The sequence below is a fragment of the Rhinatrema bivittatum genome, chromosome 8 (assembly GCF_901001135.1).
Source record: "Rhinatrema bivittatum chromosome 8, aRhiBiv1.1, whole genome shotgun sequence".
Lineage (NCBI taxonomy): Eukaryota > Metazoa > Chordata > Amphibia > Gymnophiona > Rhinatrematidae > Rhinatrema > Rhinatrema bivittatum.
This window is the reverse complement of record NC_042622.1, coordinates 90,917,341-90,939,348: the sequence shown is the minus strand read 5'-3', so window position 1 is coordinate 90,939,348 and position 22,008 is coordinate 90,917,341. Positions and strand designations below refer to the sequence as shown.

Below are 22,008 nucleotides of genomic sequence, written 5' to 3'. Positions count from 1 at the left end.
TGGCAGGCTAGGAAAATGGTATGCCAGTGGGGTTTTAATGGGATACTGGGTTTAGTTGGGTAACTATTTATTTTTGGGAGTGGATGATGTTTGAATTGAGTTGATTAATTAGTAAATTGTAACCCACTTTAAGTAGAATTGATAAAGTGAGATATTAAATAGAAAAAAAACAAACTATAAAAGCCTTGCATGGCCTTGCGAGGATCACTTCTGGCCTCCAAGTTTCATGCAAACAGCTGCTGCTTCTAAGACACTTTTGGCTCTATCTAGATCGCTACCTAGAGGTAATGCCCCTGCCCAATACCTCATCTCAAGCACAGATATACAGTGCCCCAGACCCAGGAAGACCCAGCTGACCAATTTTTCTCTTCAATAATCTATTTGGAAAATAAAGGACATTGCCTATATGTATGGTACAGCAATTTTTATCAAACAATTTTTTTTATTTCCTTCTAAATATTCTTATCTTAACATAATTCAAATTTACAAAACATAACTGTTACTTCAATATTTCATTTTTGCTATCTTTATATTATCAACAACACATCCATCAATATCAAATACACTGCATGGGGCCTCCTATGTTAAGACAAGAATATATAGAAGGAAATAAATAACTGATGAAAATTGCCGTACCAAACACATAATTTATTTCTTTGTGACGGATAAGAACATGTTTTATTTTTAGGATCTTCAAAGATAATCAGAGATACCCAATACAGAAAGATTGTGATTTAAACTTGCCTAAAGGCAGCGTTTGTTACCTTTGAATGTTTTGCTCTTTGTCTCACAGTCCTTTGCCTCCTCCTCATAAACCTCATTGGTTTCTTGGCTGTCACTCAGGTCAACATCTTCCACCTTGTCCTTCCCTATTAACACCTGATTCTCTAGCTCTGCTGTTCCTTTGGAAATCTTGCCATAGTATGTGGCATTGTGCAACAAGAAGTCTTCATGCTCTCTGTTCTCCTCACTTTCAGAAAAGGAGTAATGTATTGGTGACATATGCTTGGAGTGCGGCCTCCTTAGAATTGTATATTCAAATGTAATGGAGGGATTTTTCCCATTTTGGTTCCATACCTAAAATATGACAATTTCAAATTTAGTTTTTATATTATAATTCTTTAGAGTATTATAAGGGTAGAATGCATGAAATCACACCTGAACTGGGCCCTTCTGTACAAAAATTGTAATATATTCTAGAGAAAAGGCAGCCTATAAGAAAGCTGGGTTGGCTGAAATTCTCTCCTCGCCTGGTTCTTTGCACTGCATTGTTCAGTCAGCCAAAATAAGAAACATGTCACATTTCAGAATCCTCAGTCAAGCAAACAAAAAAGAAGGGAAAGACAGTATCATTCAAGGATATTAAGAGAACTTAGAGAATGTGGGGTAGATTTTTAAAAACTGCGCGATCGCATACTTTTGTTTGCGCAGCAGGCGCAAACAAAAGTACGCTGGATTTTAGAAGATACACGCGTAGCCGCGCGTATCTTCTAAAATCCTGGATCGGCGCACGCAAGGCTGCCGATTTTGGGCAGCCGGCGCGCGCCGAGCGGCGCAGCCTGCCTCCGTTCCCTCCGAGGCCCCTCCGAAATTGGAGGGGCCTCGGAGGGAACTCTCTTTCGCCCTCCCCTCACCTTCCCCGGGACCTACGCGCGTCCCGGGGTTCTGCGCGCGCCGGCGGCCTATGGAAAATAGGCCGCCGGCGCGCAAGGCCCTGCTCGCGTAAATCTGGGCGGATTTACGCGAGCAGGGCTTTTAAAATCCGCCCGTGTGTGTTTACAGTTGGGCTTAGCTCTGGAGTCAGGTGGATGTGGTTCCTAGTCACAAAAGTAGAAATAAGGAGGAGGCTGGGAATTATGGGCAGTTTGGTCTGTCCTCTGTTGTCAGCAGGTTTCTGGAATTCTGAAACAGTATGGGGTAGATTTTCAAAGGGTTACGCGTGTAACATACGTTCGTAACCCCCGAAAAGCTGCCCCTGCGCGCGCCGAGCCTATCTTGCATAGGCTCGGCGGCGCACACAAGCCCCAGGACGCGTGTATGTCCTGGGGCTTCGAAAAAGGGGCGTTCCAGGGCGGGGCGGGGCCATATTCAGCCACCGTGCTGATGGACTAGTTAGCCGGATAAAATTAATTGGCTAACTAATTCTATATATTCAGTGGCATAGTCACACTGCTAAATATATCTGGCTATCTTAACGTTAGCCAGATATGTTTCTCCGGCTAACTTTAGGACAGGTCTACAGGCTGATGAGAGTTAGCTGGATAAGTTTTCTGGCTAACTGAATATCAGAGTTAGCCAGATTTATTTTTATTTATTTATTTATTTATTTTTAATTTTTAATTTTTATATACCGATGTTCCTGTAAAGAATACATATTGCACCGGTTTACAAGGAACTGAACAGTTGCCTCCAGGGCGGAAATACATTAAAACAGTCGCCTCAAGGCAGAATACATTAACACAAGTATACAGGAAAACTATTAAAGAGATAGTATGCCCCTAACTTATCTGGCCAGATTTTAGCCTGATAAAAAGTTATCTGGCTAGAATTTCGCCAGATAAGTGCTCAAATCTTAATTTAGCCAGATAACCTCTGAGTTAACAGCTAAATGCTTCTGAATATGGACCTCATAGGGCTAGATTTTAAAAGCCCTGCACGCGTAAATCCTCCCGGATTTACGCGCGCAGGGCACTCACACGCCGGTGCGCCTATTTTGCATAGGCCGCCGGCATGCGCAAAGCCCCTGGATGCGCGTAAGTCTCGGGGCTTCGTAAAAGGGGCGGGAGGGGGCATGTCCGAGGCGTGTCTGGGGGTCAGGAGGCGGTTCCGTGCGGGTCCGGGGGCATGGCGACGGTTCGGGGGCGGGCCGGGAGGGCGGTCCCAAGTCCCCCGGCACTGCGGCCTGTGCCGGGGGATGCAAGGCGGTGCGCGCAAGTTACGCCTGCTTCAAGCAGGCGTAACTTGCCCAACAAAGGTAGGGGGGGATTTAGGTAGGGCCGGGGGTGGGTGAGGTGGGGGAAGGGAAGGTGGGGGGACGCAGAAGGAAAGTTCCCTCCGAGGCCGCTCCGATTTTGGAGCGGCCTCGGAGGGAATGGAGGCAGGCTGCGTGGCTCGGCGCGCGCAGTATGCAGATTTTGCGCAGCCTTGCGCGCACCGACCCTGGATTTTATAAGATACGCGTGGCTACGCGCGTATCTTATAAAATCCGGCATACTTTTTAAAGATCTACCTCATACTGTGCATCTACCATCACATTTCTATGTTTATAATCAACACCTCTAGTTTAGCTGGCAGGCTTCCACTTAAAACATACCATCACTTTGAGGTCCTGGCTGGTTGGTCCTTGGGCTACAATATACTCAATGCCAGTTTCATAGATGTCCATAGGCCTTCTGTACTTGAACACAGTGCCTGCAATGTTGAAATTCTTTGGACTGTCCACCTTGTAGTTTCCATTGAAAAAGTAGTGGCCATCTTCATCTGCAACAGCTAACAGAGTGCAGCAGAAGAATATTATAGCTTCTCTTCGATGAAAAAGCCATGAGTAACTATAGTTACATCTGAGATACAAGACTCCATTCTACAGACTGACATATCTCTTGATGGGTCTTGTACATGAAAATCAAGGCTCCTACAATCTATTTGCTCCATTTTGCTGTAAGTACTATGTCAAAGCTATTTGTTCTAGCCTTCCAATACATTTTATAACTTTTCAAAGGAACTGTCTCAGATTTCTCTAAAAGTTGCAGCCAATTGACTGATTTCTCCTTGCAACCACTTGTGGCTTTTCTAAAGCCACAACCACCAGAACTAAATTGAGAAGAATTGATTCTTATTTATTGACTGCCCATTAGAAAATGAAGCACAAATGGTTAATAACTGAGCAGGGCATTTTCAGCTCCCATCATAGAGAGCAGAAATAACCTAGTAGTTAGAATAGCGGGCTGAAAGCCAGAGTTCAAATCCCACAGCTACCACCAACACTCTGTGTGACCTTGGATGGGTCACTTTGCCTGCCGTTATCTCAGGTACCAATTTAAGATGTAAGCCCTCTGTAGACAGGGAAATATCTACTGTACATGAATGTTTACTCACCTTGAGTTACCAACAAAACAAGCATGAGCTAAATCTAAATTAATTAATTATGTGATGCTTGGTCAAGTCTGATGCTATTTATTTGTATTCTCCATCGAGAAGCAGGACTGAATTAGCCATGAAATCTGGTCAATGTCATCTGACAACGCTGAATGGACCCTTCTCTCTAGCTCAGTACATCTTTACATTCTACTGAGCATGCGCATGAGCACTGCCTCGCAAGCCTCCTCAGTCTTTTTTTGTCTGTGATGCTGCACAGACATGTACCTTCTGTCACTTACAAAAAATTTTTATATCATTCAAATTTTTTCTTTTTTTTTTCTTACCTTTTCCTGCCTCGCTGCTTCAGCAGCTCCCCAACAGCACTTTTTAATGTTACCTTCAAAAAAGAAATTCTGGATGAGGGCAACGCTCCAGGAGCTTCCAGTCCTGTAATTGCAGCCAGCCCATGGCACAAAGTCTGCTGCTGCTGCTGCCTGGGCTCCAACCATGACTTGGCAAATTGCTAGCATTGCAATAGAATGACTCCAACAACTCAAAGGAACTGGACCTACAGGATAACAGAGTGCCACAGGACCCTCAAGCATAGATATTGGTCTTCATCCCACTCATCTGGCTCAAGTAAGAAGTCTTCTCTTCAATCTCCCCTTCCTTCTGGCTCCTCCAGGTCTTCTTGGGCCTCAGGGTTCAAACAGAGCTAAGAAGCAGAGGGCACTGGAGAACTCAGAGCCTATGCTGCGTTTCCTTATCTCATCCACCCCTCCCTGCGGCCTCTGAGGTTTTCTACAAAAAACACCGCTCTTCCTCAGAAAAATCCTTTGTTCTTGAAGTGAACCAGCACAGTGACTGGTAAGTACCATCAATGTACCCAGAGCAGTCAAAGCAATTGGTGCCATTGATGTGCCTGATGCTATTGGTGCCATTGAAACATCCTGTACCACTGCCATACTCAGCAAACCATGCTGAGCCATTGGTGCCACCAAAGAATCCTGTGACCTCAGTGCACATGGCACAATTAGCACATTTCAAGCCTCCGAACCCCCCTTGCAGTATCACAGGAGGATAAGCCAATTCTAGACTTAGAAGAGGATGTTTCTCTTCCATCATGGCCCAGCAGACCCAGCAATCCATGGACCAAATTACAGAGTTGCTGAAGAATTTCTTCTCTTCCTTGATGGACAGCTCCAAGGAAGATACCTTACAGTCAATTTTAACCAAGCTTTCAGATCTGCAATACGAGGAAGTTCCAACCCCCCCCCCCCCCCCCCCCCAAGGCCCCAGTCCTATCCTAGATGCCAGAGTCTCTCTGTGCAGTGGAGGGGCTGGTTCCATCTCGTAGGATGCGTTGGAAGGTCTAGGTGACTGAAACCCAGAAATTTCAGCTCCAAGGCATCTGAGGCCTGAGCTTCAATCACCTTCATCACCATCAAGATCCTAGGCCAGTGTCCATCCCTAAGATTCTGAAGAAAAGAAATCCACATGGATTTTATCCAACCCACCACCCAATCCTCTGGAACATTCCTCCCCACCTGTGGATCTCACTTATACCAAGTTCCTGGTAAAAATGAGCAAGGTGTTAGGAGTCAATATTTGACAGGATGAAGATCCAAGAACTGAAGAATTTGGTATCCTTAAGATTCTGGAGACACTGGTGGAGCCAGCAGTGATTCCCATCCATAAGATCTTATGGTATCAGCAAATAAAGATGTGGGAAGCTCCTTTATCATGTCTCCCAGCCACCCAGAAATTACCTCAAATATAGATTTCAACAGTTCCTGAGATGTGGGGTAGTGCAACTTCCTCATCAGTTGATGGTAGTTGAATCAGCCTTGAAACGGACCAAGAAGACCCATCTTTTCTCCAACACCCCTCTAGGAAAAGACCCAAGATTATCAGACAACTGAGGGACAAAAGATGTTCCATAGCTCAATACTTGAATTGTGGTGCAGTACTTATATGATTGTGGGGAGAAGCTTAAGCCTCTGTTATTCTCCCTGGAAGGGGAGCATTCATTCTATGCATGAATCCTTTGACACTTCACCTCGTGCCTCAGCTGTAGCCATTAGGGATGTGAATCGTTTTTGAACGATTAAAATTATCGTCAGATAATTTTAAAATTGTCCAAAATCGTTAGAGTGCACGATACAATACAAATGCCCCCGATTTATTGTCAGGGGCATTTGTATTGTATCGTTAAATAGGGCGCGAGAAAACCGGCACACCAAAAAAACCCTAAAACCCACCCGAACCTTTAAAACAAATCCCCCACCCTCCCGAACCCCCCCAAAATGTTTTAAATTACCTGGGGTCCAGTGGGGGGGTCCCGACGCGATCTCCCTCTCTCTCTGGCCACGGCTGCGTTGAGAAATGGCGCCGGTGGCCCTTTGCCCTTATCATGTGACAGGGCAAAGGTAGCGCCGGCGCCATTTTGGTTCCTGGCTCCTGACGTCACGCGTGCAGGAGATCGCCCCTGGACCCCCGCTGGACCCCCAGGGACTTTTGGCCAGCTTGGGGGGGCCTCCTGACCCCCACAAGACTTGAAAAAAGTCCAGCGGGGGTCCTGGAGCGACCTCCTGCACGTGGGCCGTATTGCCAATCTTCAAAATGGCGCCGGCGCTACCTTTGCCCTCACTATGTCATACGGGCGACTTTTGCAAGTCTTGTGGGGGTCAGGAGGCCCCCCCCAAGCTGGCCAAAAGTCCCTGGGGGTCCAGCGGGGGTCCGGGGGCGATCTCCTGCACGCGTGACGTCAGGAGCCAGGAACCAAAATGGCGCCGGCGCTACCTTTGCCCTGTCACATGATAAGGGCAAAGGGCCACCGGCGCCATTTCTCAACGCAGCCGTGGCCAGAGAGAGAGGGAGATCGCGTCGGGACTCCCCCACTGGACCCCAGGTAATTTAAAACATTTTGGGGGGGTTCGGGAGGGTGGGGGATTTGTTTTAAAGGTTCGGGTGGGTTTTAGGGTTTTTTTGGTGTGCCGGTTTTCCCGCCCTCCCCCGATTTACGATTTTTAATGATTTAAAAAAAAACAAAACAAAACACGACAATAAGATTTCCCTCCCCCCCCAGCCAAAATCGATCGTTAAGACGATCGATCACACGATTCACACCTCTAGTAGCCATTGCAGCTTGTCACATGCCCTGGCTTCAGGCCAGCAATTTTAGGGAAGACATCCATGAAAAACTTGCCGATGTTCTCTGTGCTGGAGACAACCTCTTTGGAGACAAGGTCAGGGACATGGTTGCGCAGATTTAAGGAGCAGAATGATGCCATTCTGTCTCTCTTGGGGGCAATGGCCCAAGCATTGGCTGCAAGGCAACAATTCTTCTCTTAAAAGTGCTTCTTCTATCAGTGACATCCCTTCTGGAACTTTCAAAGGTATAGCGCTTGGCCCATGCTGTCTTCACAACAGCTTCCAGCAAGGGAATGATTTGTTCCAGATGTCTTCATAATCCCCTGGGACACCTGACTTCTCTACACATTTCTGCCATTTCCATTGGTGACCAGAACAGTTTAAAAAATGCTAAAGGACAGAGCTGATCTCAGCTTCATTGCACCAGCTTGGCCTAGATAACCATGGTTTTCTTATCTCATTAGATTGCCATTCAATCTTTGATTTGCCTGGAAACAATCCCATCACTGCTGACACAGGAAAACAGGCATCTGCTTCATAGGAACTTGTTGGCTGTTAACCAATAACTTAATTAACACTCTCCATAGAGACAGAAGATGTGCTAATCTCAAACAGAATACCATCTACCAGAAGGGTGTTTGCCTTTAAGAAATGTTTTTTCTTATGGTGCAAAGTGAGTTCTCTTGATCTATTCTCTTGCAATCCCAAGGATTTACTCAAATACTTACTGTGCTTATTGACTTCAGGTCTCAGGACCTCTTCAGGGCAAGTCCTTCTTAATACTATTGCTGCATGTCACATGCATATCGATAACGAATCAGTCTCCAGTCATTCATTGGTCTTTAAGTGTTATGAATCAATCGGCTCCTGTGGAAGGAGGAGTTAGCAATCTGTTATGCTTTACTCCTCAAGAAGGGAGGAGTTAGCAATCTGTAATGAATCTGCTCCTGTGGAAGGAGGAGTTAGCAATCTGATATGCTCAGCTACTGTAGAGGGAATAGTAAACAATCTGTTAGGGTTTAGACTGTGGAGTAGCAATCTGTTATGAATCTGTTGCTGAAGACTCCTGATGGAGAAGGGGTAGCAATCTGTTACCAGCGGAGTGCTTGGAGAGGGCACTCAGCTGTAGAGGAATGTAGATAGGTGGATCCTTGGGCCGATGGCAGATGACTGCGCCCCCAGGAGGATATCCTGAGAGGGACCACTGGCTAGGCTTGGGTACGGAGACAGACACAGATAATTCTTTTATTAGACAGGTTAGTAGAACCACCAGAGATGGCAGTAGTGAGCTGATATGCCCAGTAGGGCTGAAGTCTCTCAGGTACTGGAACAGCGAGCCCAGGGTTGCTGAGCTGTAGAGAAACTATAGATAGTGAGTAGACAGGGTATGCTGTGTTCATAGCCAGAACTGGAAGACAAAACTCACATAAGGTCTTTAACAAGTTCAGTAGCTGGAAAGGGTAGGCCCTCGAGGAGCGAGTACCTGGTTCCAGGGAAAGCTCTGAGAGAGCGATAGTAACTCACAAATGTCTGTATCTGCGATAGCTTCCAGGCAGTAGAGAATCTTCAGAGTGTTCAGGAACATAGGCCCTCGAGGAGCGAGTACCGGTTCCTATCTGCAATCTGAAATAAAGAAAAGAAAGCGAGGCCCCCGAGGAGCGGGTACCCCTGGTAAGTCCGAGGAGGCAGAGTTGCTTGGGAGAAAAGCAGAAGCAATCCCCTTGCTAACTCGATTCGTTAGCAAATACTGAGACCTTTTATATTGGAAGCGGATGACGTCATCTCAGGGAGACGCCCCCGAGGTTCCGCCCTTGCTGGTACATCAATCAGAGCGCACGCGGGCGCCCTATGTCATCAGGAACATGGCGGATCCATAGCGTCATGCCGGTCCGGGGAAGCCAGAGGGAGACGGCAAGAAGACGTTGCAGCAGCAACCATCCATCCAACCCAGAGGGAGTTGCCACAGAGGTAAAGAGGTCGGAGGGAGGGCGTCGAACAGCGATGGACGCAACATTAAGTTTATGAAATATCTGTTGTACTTTATGCCGCCGGTTTCGAAACCCGTTGTTCCATAGGACCTCAATATTGTCCTGGCACATCTCATGAAGCCTCCGCTCTAGCTTCATTGAAGTTTCTCATTTGGAAAGAAGTATTTTTCATAGCCATCACATTAGTTAAACAGGTTAGTGAACTTCAGGCTTTGGTGTCTTATTCTCCATATCTTCATTTATTCTACAATAGATTGGTACTATGCATCCATCTGAAATTTCTCCATAAAGTTACTTCTGCTTTTCACATCAACAAGTCAGTTGTCTTGGCCATGTTCTTTCCAAGACCTCATGCACATAAGGGAGAAAAGATCTTTACATACTGGACTGCAAAAGGGCATTGGCCTACTACTTAAAGAGAACACAGCCTCATCATCAAGCTTCTCAGCTATTTGTGTCTTATGATTCTAATAGACTGAGAATTGTAGTTACTAAACGTACTATTTCCAACCAGCTGGTGGGCTGTATTATGCACTATTGTGCTCTAGTTAGCTCTCAGTTCTCAGACTCCATCAAGGCTCATCAAGTCAGAGCCATGGCTCCTTCAGTTGCTCATCTAAAAGCTGATTCAGTCAAAGATATCTGCAAAGCTGATACTTTATCATCTGTGCATACCTTCATTTCCAGCTACTATCTGGACAATCTTTCAAGAGTAAACAGTAGCTTCAGACAAGCAGTTCTGCATAGCCTGTTCACCAAGTATTCTACTCTCCACAGGGGAGCCTGGTTGCTTTTTTATTAAGTGTTCTGCCAGTGAACACTTAGCTTGGGGCTCCCCATGTGTCATGGCTAATTCAGCCCTGCTTGTTGATGTACATGGTGCTTTGCATAGACAACAGATTGAATTAGCCTTACTTAATACCTACCCACTTCCCTAGAGAGTGGACTATCTAGCTAAAGCTACCAGTAAGCTACAAACAAACTGAGAAGGATCTACTGAGTTAGAGAGAAAGATTCATTTGGCGTCATCAGATGATGTCACCCATGTGTCATGGCTAATTCGTCCTGCTGTCTATGTAGAATGTTGTCTATGGAAAGCAAACATGCTTTTGTTGACTTGGTGACTTTTATTCTGTATATTACTTTGGGCAGTGAAATTCTTATGTCTGAGAAGGTGGTTTAAAAATGTGCCAAAGTAGACCACGATACGCCTACTCCCTTTTTCTCATATTGAGGAACTATGTTTTGTTATACTCCATCTCCTCACCTCGAGGAACCTTGTTTTGGTTACCCTGTCTTTCTTAGCTGCCTGTCGTTACCCCCTCTCCCAGTTTGGACTTCCCTGTTAAAATGTAATTTTCCAAACTTAACCTGTTTACTGTAAACCGACATGATGTCCACAACGAATGCCGGTATATAAAAATGTTTAAATAAATAAATAAATAAAATGGGTTTCCGTTGATGATATCACCGTAAGAGGGAGTCCTTTCAATCTTCTGCTTAGGAGCCAGCAATAAGAGCATCAAATTCTGCAGAATTAAACATCCTCACCGAGAGTTACTTACATCCACCAAAATCACATTTCATCGACAATTTCATGAAAAAATAGATTGAATGATATGTCAATTCGCCCAAAGAGGATGGCCCTGAAAAAAGGTTCAGCCATGGTTGAGGACAAGATGGCGATGGAGGTAAGACAGGCCCCAGAAGGTATTTCAGACACGTTGATAAAAAAAATTGACATGGCGGTAACAGACCAGCTGCAAAAATTACAGTCCTCGATGGATGAATTGAAAGACAAATTTGAAAATTATGAAACGGCATTCAGAGAGCTGGGGGGCTGTGTTGCAGCTAATGAAACATGCCTCGATAAATGCTGACTCAGTCATGGCGGCAATACGAGCTAAAAAGAAAGTTTTAGAAGACAAGCTAGACGAACTAGTGAATAGGAGCAGGAGAAACAATACACACATAATCAGAGTACCTGAGGCATTACCGACTGAAAGGCTACTTAACTTTTGTGAAACCTGGTTACCTGAGGAACTCGGGGTCACCTCGACAGAGCAAGACATAATAGTAGAAAAAGCACACAGAATGGGGACAGTCACTCAACTCCTGACAGGCCTCAAATTATTGTAAAATATATGAATTATGTGGATGAAATGTGGACTTAACACCTTATAGATAAAAGAAAGAGCTTATAGACCGAGAAAAAAAGAATTTGCTCTTCCCTGACTACTCCACTAAAGTGATGGCTTCTCAGCGAGAACTGACTCCATATTGTACACGGCTAAATAACAAAGGCATAAAGTTTTCACTTTAGTTTCCTGCCCAGCTGCAAGTTTTTCATGATGGGGGATCCCAAATACTAACAAACGGGGGGGGGGGGGCAGAAGCGAAAGTGTTCCTTGAGAAGCTCTGAAGTCTTATAGTGAGCTGGTATTCTGTTTTCCAGGGCGACTTTATGTTTTTAACCAATTGATCTGGTGTGTAGGACATGGATAGGTCAGCACAATGGACGTGCACGATTTGTAAAGCCGTGTCTGGGTGCAAATTTTGGGTGTGCTTGGAGCGGCAAAGAATTTTCAAGCTGATTTACAGCACGCACAAATTCAGCATTTTTGCCTGGGACAGCTGACATGAAGCACTGATAGCATATCAAGTCCGTAGTTTGTCGGGTCGAGTTTGTGGTTGTTCACAAGTTTAACTGCATTTTCTATTATGACAGCAGTTGCCAAGGTTCAGCACTTTTAACTACATTTTATTTCCAAAGCACATCTGGGACTTCATCAGTGATTTTCTTGTCTGTCTGGTGTTGAGCACTGTGAGTGTAAACAAATCGTTACTGCTGACAAAAGGAAGAAAGTTTTTGTTTCCACATGATAGACACTGCTGTTACCACAGGGAAAAGTTAAGAGGTCATCTGTAATAGGACTATGAGCAGAGAGAGGAGAGAATTTAACACAATGTTGTCCTTGGCTCTGGGAGACCCCCTGTGCATAAGTGAGGAGAGGAACTTCACAGCTGGGGGGAAGGAAACCCCTTTGGGGGGAGGATTAATTCTTTCTTTGTGGTGTGTAGGGTGTTACAGGGTGTGAGTGATGTTTGGGGGGGGAAATGGAGTTTTCAGAAGAAGTGTGGATGGCTATGACAGATGGCATGAATGTGAATTGGATGGATGTGGTTTTGGGCATTGATCACAAATGACTTTAGTAAAGAATGGATGTGTGGGAGGCACTACAATGTCATTTCAAAGAGAAAATCCATGGCGGAAGGCTCAGGCTGGGGAGTCTTCTTGCTTTATATTTTAAGAATGTTCTGCAGAATGATGTTTTCAACATGTACAATAGAAGGTTGCAATTAAGGTATGCTCTTTAAATGTTGATGGGCTTCATTCCCCAATTAAAAGAAAAAAGGTTTTGAATGGGCTCAAACAGATGCGAACTAGCATCATCTTTCTACAGGAGAATCATTTGAATGATGATGAGTGTTGTGTCCCGCGCCCGTGGACAGCCACGGGCGCAGCCCCCTACCTCCACCACAGCGGCGACCCACTGCGGCAACCCCTGAAACGCTCCCCGGGGCCGGTGCCCATCACCCCGGGGATGGTCTGCAGTCTTGCCGCCCGCTGGGGAGCCGTCCCTGCTCCTCCCTCGCCGCGCTCTGCTGGCTTTCCTCCTCGGAGGAAATCCAAGATGGCCACCGCCATCTTTAGGCACGAGGCCACGCCCCCCTGCTGGATTTAAAGGGACCTGATCCCTTCAATGATACTCACCTGCCTCCAATTATCCAGAGCAGAGTAAGTATTTAAGGAGGCTTCCTCTGCTCATTCCTCGACTTGGCAACGTCTCCTGTGAGCTTTGTCCAGTCTGCTTGCTTTGATGAGTTCCTCGAGCTTGGCTTCTGGTTCCTGCTTCGTCTTCCTGGTTCCTGACTTCGGATTGGTTTACGGTGATTCTCTGGTTCCTGACTTCGGATTGGCTTACGGTGATTCTCTGGTTCCTGACTTCGGATTGGCAAGTGGTGATTCTCTGGCGTACGACTTCGGACTGGTGAGCGACGATCCTCTGGCACTCGACCTAGGACCTCTTCAAGACTACCATCTCCAAGGGCCCGCCTAAGTCCCAGCGGCCCGGGTCCCTACGGGCTCCTCCTGGGGGGACCACGGGCTTCCAGGGCGAAGCTCCAGTTGGCCCTTGCACCGTTACCCTGACCTCCCTAGGTCCACCTAAGTCCCAGCGGTCGGGTCCCTACGGGCTCCTCCCGGGGGGACCACAGACCACCAGTGGTGAAGACACAGCTCCTCATCTCGTCTCTTCATCGCCTCCGTGTTCGCCTCAGCCTCCAGTGCCAAGGGTCAGCTGGTCCTGCCTCCTGTTCTGCCTCGCCACCCGACGAGAGAGCCTACTGACCCTCCGAAAGGTATACCATCCTCTCATCGGCCAAGGGTCCACAAGCCTGAGCATAACAATGAGCATGCTAAGCTACGAAGGGAATGATGAGTAGGACAATGCTTTTATTCTTCTTTCTTTACCAGAGGGGAGTTACCATTCTCATACATAAGGGGGGTGCCATTCCAGGTTGAGAGATGAATTGAACTGAAGATGCAAACAGGCGCTATATAGTGGTCATGGGCACTCTTCATGGGGTCAAGATGTTATTAGTCAACTTATATGCTCCAATTAAATACTCACATATTTTTTTTTCTATATTAGTTTCTAAATTCGCTAATTGGGCAGAATATACATGCATACTTGGTGGAGATTTTAATATTACTGATAACCCAATTATAGATTGTAATCTTTCCAAAACTCCTAAGAACAATCAGGAAGACCTAGGAATAGGTTTTGTTGCTCAAGAGCTACAACTTTTTGACGCATGGAGATACCTTCATGTAGAAGATAAAGTATTCATGTTTTATTCTCATGTCCATCATGTGTATTCCAGGTTGGATTACATATTACTTTTGGAAAAATGGTTTGGAAGAATTGTTGCAAGTGAAATTACTGAAGTGCCATATTCAGATCTCTCTGTAGTCTTACTGCAAATACGTTTGGCAGACGAGGGTAATAGATAAACAGAATGGAGAATGGCACCCACCTTATTTCGTGCTAAGAAGTTTGTACAATTCCTGAGAGAAAAATGGAGAGTATAATTTGTTGAATAACATACCTGATAATAATTCTATGACATTTTGGAATGCGGTAAAAACAGTTCTTAAAAGTCACATAATCTCATACCAAGCAGGCAAGCATAAGAAGCAAACGAAGCAAATTTTAGAGCTCTTGCAAAACAATTGCAGTTAAAGAGAAGTCACATAAAATTGATGGACCTCAAAATTTGACATGAGTTAGAGCTTGTACGTGCTGAATTAAATAGTTTTTTTGAGCAATAAGCTCAGAATAATATCTTGTTTTATATTATAAACTTTTTCAATGGGGTAATAAGATGGGTCACTTGGCTGCAAACCAACTTAGAAATACTAAATAGAAAACATTGATAACACACTTGGAATAAAAAGGGAAAACAGTGGGGACCACAACTGAGATCTTACAGATGTTTGATATCAAGAGTTGTACGCAGGAGAGAAATCCGCTCTGATCACATCACAAGAATATTTTAGAGACATGGTATTTTCACAGCTGTCAGTGGCACAACATGTGGCACTTGAGAAACCCATTCAGGATATTGAGATTCAATATGTCATCAGGCAGTTGAAGGCTGACAAATCACCAGGACCTGATGGCTTTAAACCGGAAATGTACAAGATATTGGGGGAGAAGGTGGATTATCTTCCAAATAGCATGTTCCAATTTGCGCAAGAGAAAGGTCACTTTGAGCCTGGACATAATTTAGCATCATTAGTTCTTATCTCCAAGGTTGGTAAAGATCCATTGTTTCCAGAATCTTATAGACTGATATCGTTACTCAAGATATTAAAACTGTAGCTGTAGTCCTAGCCATTAGAGTGAATGAAGTAGTTCAATCAGTTGTCTTGTCGGATCAAACTGGATTCATCAAGGGGCTTCATTCCTTGGCAAATATTCTAAAGGCCATACTGGTGGTACAGGGGGAAACACTCAACTAACAGTGAAGGGAAGTTAGTAAGCTTGGATTCTGAGAAGGCATTTGATAGAGTAGAGTAGCAGTATTTATGGTGGATATTGGTAAAATATGGGTTTAAAGTAATTTTTTAAGATGGGTTAAACTATTGTATGAGAAACTTTAGCACAGATTAAAGTTAATGGTGCATTGCCTTCCAGATTCCAATTATATAGAGGCACCAGACAAGGATGCCCTTTATCGTCACTACTATATGTTTTATCGATAGAATCAGTGGCGTCAATTTTGAGAAATATGCCTAGTTTTGAAGGGCTTTCTATTGGCAGAAAAAGTGTCAAACTCAGTATGTTTGCAGTTGACATGCTGCTATTCACTGGAAATCTGAAAGAAAGTCTAGGAGACATAATGATTGCATTAGAAATGTTTGGCACTCTCTCAGGCCTAAAACTAAATTATAGTAAATCAAAAGCCTTTCCAATAGAGATATCCAGAAAATATGAATAGGACTCTCCTTTTCCATTGAAATATCTGGGTATCAGAATGGCCCACTCTGAGAAAGAGTTGTACAAGCATAATATTGTGGCTGCGTTGGAAAACTGTTCTCAGCTCATAATGAAATGGATGGATTATCCATTATCTTTGATGGATAGGTGTACAGTAATTAAAATGGTGTTATTACTCAATTTGTTGTGCAACCTATAGATGTTACCAATGTGGATTAGAAATAAAGAAATTACAAAACTTGGAATTATAATAACATTGTTAATATGGCGGAAAAAGAGAGTGTGAATGCAATTTAGTACGCTGATTAGGAAGAGAGAGGGGGAGGATTAGCACTTCCAAACTTACAAGCATATAAATTCACCACAATGTTGTATTATAGTCAAGACTGGATTTTGTTAAAGTTTGAATTTGATTCGGATAAATTGTTAATGGAAATGGCTAAACCGTATAATTCAGTAAACTTGTTACATTTTGACAGACATCAGTTGCTTTTGGTTCCTAGCATTCAGAAAGGTATGGAGATAGTGGAGGACTATGCAGCATCAGAGGGTGGGGGTCTCTCCTGTCCTGTTTCTGGTGGGTAACCCTGAATTTCCAGGGGGAAGGGACTAAAACATCTTTCAAGTCTGGAAAGATCAAGGGTTGTATTGTTTGATGCAATTTGTCTACCTAGAGCAGAAAATTATATATTCTTTTCAACAGCTGCAGAAAGAGTGGGATATCCCTAGTAGAAGTTTATTTGCATCTCTACAGACTAATCATTACTGTCTTTTTGTAGCAAAGGCGATCTATCGGTCATTTCCTTTTCAGAGGCAGATGAAACTTTTATGGAAACCAAACCAAAATTTTATTTAAAAAAACCATACTTGGATGACCCATAATAGGAAATATCATGACAGCCAGTGGTTACATAAATTGGCAGTGCTGTGGGGGGAGGATTTAGGTCCTGGTTCTTGAAGCTACTGATATGGAAAAAGCGTTTACGGCATTATATAGAAATTTACAACTGGCAAACTTGAGAGAGATATACAATTTAAGATCTTACACAGGGTGTATTTACGAAAACAACGGGGGTGCACAAATGCAGCTTTGGGATAATGACCTACCTTTAAAATGTAATAACCAAAGTGGCAGCTTGTGCCATATGTTTTCTGAATGTCCTAAGGTACAAACATATTGGAAACAAATTTGTGATGTCCTCCATTGTGTATGCAATAAAACTATTGATTGGAATGGAAAGATGACATATTTGCATAATTTCAGTGAAGATACACAGTTACCAGCAGGAGGAGTGAAATGTGTATGTGTCGCTCTTACTATTGATTGCATGTTTTGCAATGTTTTTCCTTTTTATGCTGTATGACCACGCAGAGTAATAAAGATTTTATAATAAAAAAACAAATAAAATAGGTCATACGCACCCAAAACATCAGCAGATTTCTTCCGTTCTACTATCTGGATATCTCTTGCACCGGCAGGAATGTGTGTAACCAGAGAATAGCCTATGAAAAACTACACATTAATGAAATGAAAACCTTGTAACAGCTAGAAAGAACACATTGTGCTGCAGAGCAGAGCAGCTCAATGATATATTCACATGTCCTATGCAGGTAAAGATGGGTTTTGGGTGAACTGGATCTTGAAAAGACTGAATTTAGCTGTTGGTTGCATCACCCAGGAACTAACAGGGGTACACTTAGTAGTCAGTTTTCTAACATCCTGAGCTAGCACAAAAACACTCTAGACTAAGGTCCTACATAAGATAGGCCTCCACTTCTTGTCTCAGTAGATGCTAAAGGGATTTAAGTGCCTTATTGTGAACCGTTATGACGGCAACTAGCTTAACGACGGTATAGAAAAGACTTTAAATAAATAAATAAATAAATAAATAAATACGTGGTGAAGATCCCCCCCACCCCCAATAGATAAGTCCCTCTCCCCCTACAGCGCTTCGCTGAAGAGAACGTTCCATGAAGTTCTAGAAGGATGTGGAACAGCCGGTTCTCCCCTCCAAGGGAAACATCAAACCCACTTCAGACATGAACAAGGCTAACTGCATTTATAGCTAGATATATTCTGAAAGGCAAGCACATTAAGAACATAAGAACATAAGAAAATGCCATACTGGGTCAGACCAAGGGTCCATCAAGCCCAGCATCCTGCTTCCAACAGTGGCCAATCCAGGCCACAAGAACCTGACAAGTACCCAAACACTAAGTCTATTCCATGTTACCATTGCTAATGGCAGTGGTTATTCTCTAAGGGGCGGATTTTCAGAGCCCTGCTCGCGTAAATCCGCCCAAAACCGAGCGGATTTACGCGAGCAGGGCCCTGCGCGCCGGGAAGCCTATTTTACATAGGCCTCCCGGCGCGCGCAGAGCCCTGGGACTCGCGTAAGTCCCGGGGTTCTCGGAGGGGGACGTGTCGGGGGCGTGTCGGGGGGCGGGCCCGGTCGTCGCGGCGTTCCGGGGGCGTGTCGGCAGCGTTTTGGGGGCGGGTACGGGGGCGTGGCTACGGCCCGGGGGCGTGGCCGCGCCCTCCGTACCCGCCCCCAGGTCGCGGCCCGGCGCGCAGCAGGCCCGCTGGCGCGCGGGGATTTACGTCTCCCTCCGGGAGGCGTAAATCCCCCGACAAAGGTAAGGGGGGGGTGTAGACAGGGCCGGGTGGGTGGGTTAGGTAGGGGAAGGGAGGGTAAGGTGAGGGGAGGGCAAAGGAAAGTTCCCTCCGAGGCCGCTCCGATTTCGGAGCGGCCTTGGAGGGAACGGGGGGAGGCAGTGCGGCTCGGCGCGCGCAGGCTATACAAAATCGATAGCCTTGCGCGCGCCAATCCAGGATTTTAGTGGATACGCGCGGCTCCGCGCGTATCTACTAAAATCCAGCGTACTTTTGCTTGAGTCTGATGCGCAAGCAAAAGTAGGCTGATCGCGCTTCTTTTAAAATCTACCCCAAAGTGAACTTAATAGCAGGTAATGGACTTCTCCTCCAAGAACTTATCCAATCCTTTTTTAAACACAGCTATACTAACTGCACTAACCACATCCTCTGGCAACAAATTCCAGAGTTTAATTGTGCGTTGAGTAAAAAAGAACTTTCTCCGATTAGTTTTAAATGTGCCCCATGCTAACTTCATGGAGTGCCACCTAGTCTTTCTACTATCCGAAAGAGTAAATAACCGATTCACATCTACCCGTTCTCTCATGATTTTCAACACCTCTACCCGTTATTTTAGGTCTTATCTGGTTTATTTGTTGAATTAGTTATGAGGTTATGGGATAGGCTGGGTGGATTTTTATGATGTTATGTTATGTAATGTATTTATATTGTTTGCAATGTATTTGTGATGTTTGCATTGTAACCCGCTACGAGGTGCAAAGGAATGGTAAGATAGCAAATGTAAATCATTTCTAGGCCACACAACCTATAACAGAGAAAAAAATGACACATCATCAACAGCAGGAAAGGCAGAGCGGTAACATTTTAACAAGTGTGATTGGAGGTTATACATTTTCATATTCTTCCAGTTAAAATTCACATTACCCACAAAATATACTTGCTCCTAAAATTCATTACAGGTTTCAGGAAACGAGTCCGAAAGGATGCCAAGTAGTTTCCTAATATAGCGAGTCCACTGGGTTCAAGGTCACTCTGATCACATCCTTACCTCTGCCCTGAATTACTATGCTCTTTCCCCAGGGCTAGTCAGCTCTCCCTTACCAGCTTGATCACACAGCAGCAATATAAGCTTCTTATATATATATATACAGACCTTCAGATGTGTGAGGAGAAGCAACCCAGTGGTGTCTCATCACCCTACCCCAACCCCTGCCAAAAAAAAGACTTTTCAGCACTAACCTCTTGTGTCTAGAAAATAAAAACATTACTGACACTGAATGTACAGCATTAGAATTCATGACTGGGTCTAAAAATCCTATTGCCTATCTAGGGAGTGCCTTTATCTGCCTGGCCTCTCAGTTGCCTTGAATGTTTGGGCATGAGTTTTAGATTACATTTTAGACAGATAATCTGGAACCTTACCAAGATGGGAGGCTCCCTTTCTGTAGCTTCCGGTTACGTGGATGCAGCTGCTCCCATCACCTTGACAAACCCCACATTTATCCAGTGTGTGAGTGGAGAACAGAACACCGTCACAGCCGATGGGCTGGGGGGGAGAGGAAACGGGAGGCAGAGTATTGGTGAGTGGACAAAGCCCAGGCTGGGACCATTTGAATGTCTACTGCTAAGTGTCATACTGTAAATGTCTCAACAACCTCACATTTTCCAGACACACAGACCCCTCGGTAATCGCTGTATTTGCAGGATGTTCCGTCCCGTGCCTGCACCATTAACTGTCTCTGGCTATCCGCTGTGGTGCAGTGCAGGTCGCAGGGTTTGCTCGATATGTGCACAAAGTCATCTGCAGAAAGAAGAGAAGTAGAATCATAGCAAACACCGCCGGATGCCCCAAACCATGAAACTAGTACCCAAGAATCAGCAGAGCTTAAGATTTTTTTTTTTTTTTTTAAATTGTTGCCTGCCATGGTAAAAAGCAGGAATTAAATGAATGATGCGTTAGGAAATGTATTTTGGCTCCAATATAAGCACAGGATCTGAGCCATGAGCTAAGGATGCTCCTTTTTTGGCCTTCTGGCTGAGAAGTACCATGGTGGGGAGGGGGACAGGGGGAGAGGATAACATCCCGTCTCACGATCCTGTTAGGGATATTAGGTTAGCGCTATTGCCAAAGCACTAGGATTATTCCTCTATTATAAAAAAAAAAACAAAAAACCTTCAAGTTGTGTTTATAAAAATCAGTTATAACAGAGTAAGTTATTGGGCAGCACCACCAAGTCCTAGGGATTCAGGAGAGCACCTTTTATAGTCGCTGACAAAGGAAATGCAATGAAAAGCAGGCAAACCAGGGGCTACTGACACCTACCTCTCAACTTACGCAACAAACTTGGCACGGCTGCATTTGTTAGCAGGGTTTTGAAAATGACATGAAAACATCAGCGATGTTAGTTCTATTGCTTTGTCTCATTTCCAATCCATTATATCATTTTAACACAAACAAATACTTTAGCATGCACAATTAGTAAAGCACACACATTGTAAAATGATAGCCTATGCTAAAATAAAATATGACCCCCACCCTCCCATCCCCATTCATTAGAAGCATGGAGGCCCGGGTGTTCATTTCCTGAGAGAACCTCATGGCACTCAAGGGTCTGACCATTTCCGTCAATAGCAGTGGGACTCTCTCTGCAGCATGGAAAGGTCCTTGTGGTGTCCAAGAAGCATTTTAAATGTTACAGATGATCCCTTCCGGAAGGGGAAAAACACAACCTCTACTCCACCCCCCAAAAAAGGAAAAAAAAAACAAACCCCTTTCTGGCTACACATTCCATGAAATGAAAGTGCAAAGGGTGTCTTGTTACCAGGATACAAGGACTTCCACTGATAAGTTCTTCCATTATACACGTGGGAATTAAACGAAGAACACTGTTCTTCTCGAAAGCTCCATCCATTGGTGGGGCATTCCTTAAATAAAGAAATCAGATATACTAATAATTTGATAAAATAAATACTCCCACCAGTTATCAGCACAGTCAATACCATTTATGCATTTCTGATGTATGCAAACCATTTTATTGTTTCTACTCATCATCACTTTCTACATTTTACACTAAAACATAAGAACATATAGGTTTGCCACACTGGATCCATCTCCAACAGTGGCCAATCCAGGTCACAAGTACCTGGCAGGATCCCAAGGGGTAGATAGATTCCATGCAACTTATCCCAGGAATAAGCAGTGGATTTCCCCCAAGTCCACCTTAATAATGCTTTATGGGCTTTTCCTCGAGGAACTTGTCCAAATTTTTTTTAAACCCAGCTACACTAACAATTTTCACCATGTCCTCTGGCAATGAATTCCAGAGTTTAATTATATGTTGAGTGAAAAAATATTTGCTCCTATTTATTTTAATGTACTACTTAGTAACTTCATTGAATGTCCCCTAGTCTTTTTACTTTTTGAAAGATTAAACAATAGATTTGTGTTTACCCATTCCATTCAGCTCATTATTTTATAGATCTCTATCATATCTCCCCTCAGCCGTCTCTTCTACAAGCTGAAGAGCCCTAAGCAAGAACTTCCCAATTCTGTCCTGGGAGCCCCATAGCCAGTCAGGTTTTTCAGGATATTCACAATGAATATGCATGA

At 44.4% G+C, this 22,008-nt stretch overlaps 1 protein-coding gene across 1 annotated transcript in view; it reads right to left on the bottom strand.

The window, feature by feature from the left end:
- Nucleotides 1–22,008, bottom strand: part of ADAMTSL2 (ADAMTS like 2) — a 66,669-nt gene that overhangs the window by 32,355 nt on the left and 12,306 nt on the right. The window contains exons 5-10 of the mRNA XM_029611960.1: nt 21,221–21,323; nt 20,054–20,199; nt 19,821–19,944; nt 17,207–17,287; nt 3,314–3,489; nt 765–1,077 (exon numbers count right to left, since the gene is read on the bottom strand). Of these exons, the coding sequence (XP_029467820.1) occupies nt 765–1,077; nt 3,314–3,489; nt 17,207–17,287; nt 19,821–19,944; nt 20,054–20,199; nt 21,221–21,323 (943 nt within the window). The remainder of the gene's footprint in view (nt 1–764; nt 1,078–3,313; nt 3,490–17,206; nt 17,288–19,820; nt 19,945–20,053; nt 20,200–21,220; nt 21,324–22,008) is intronic.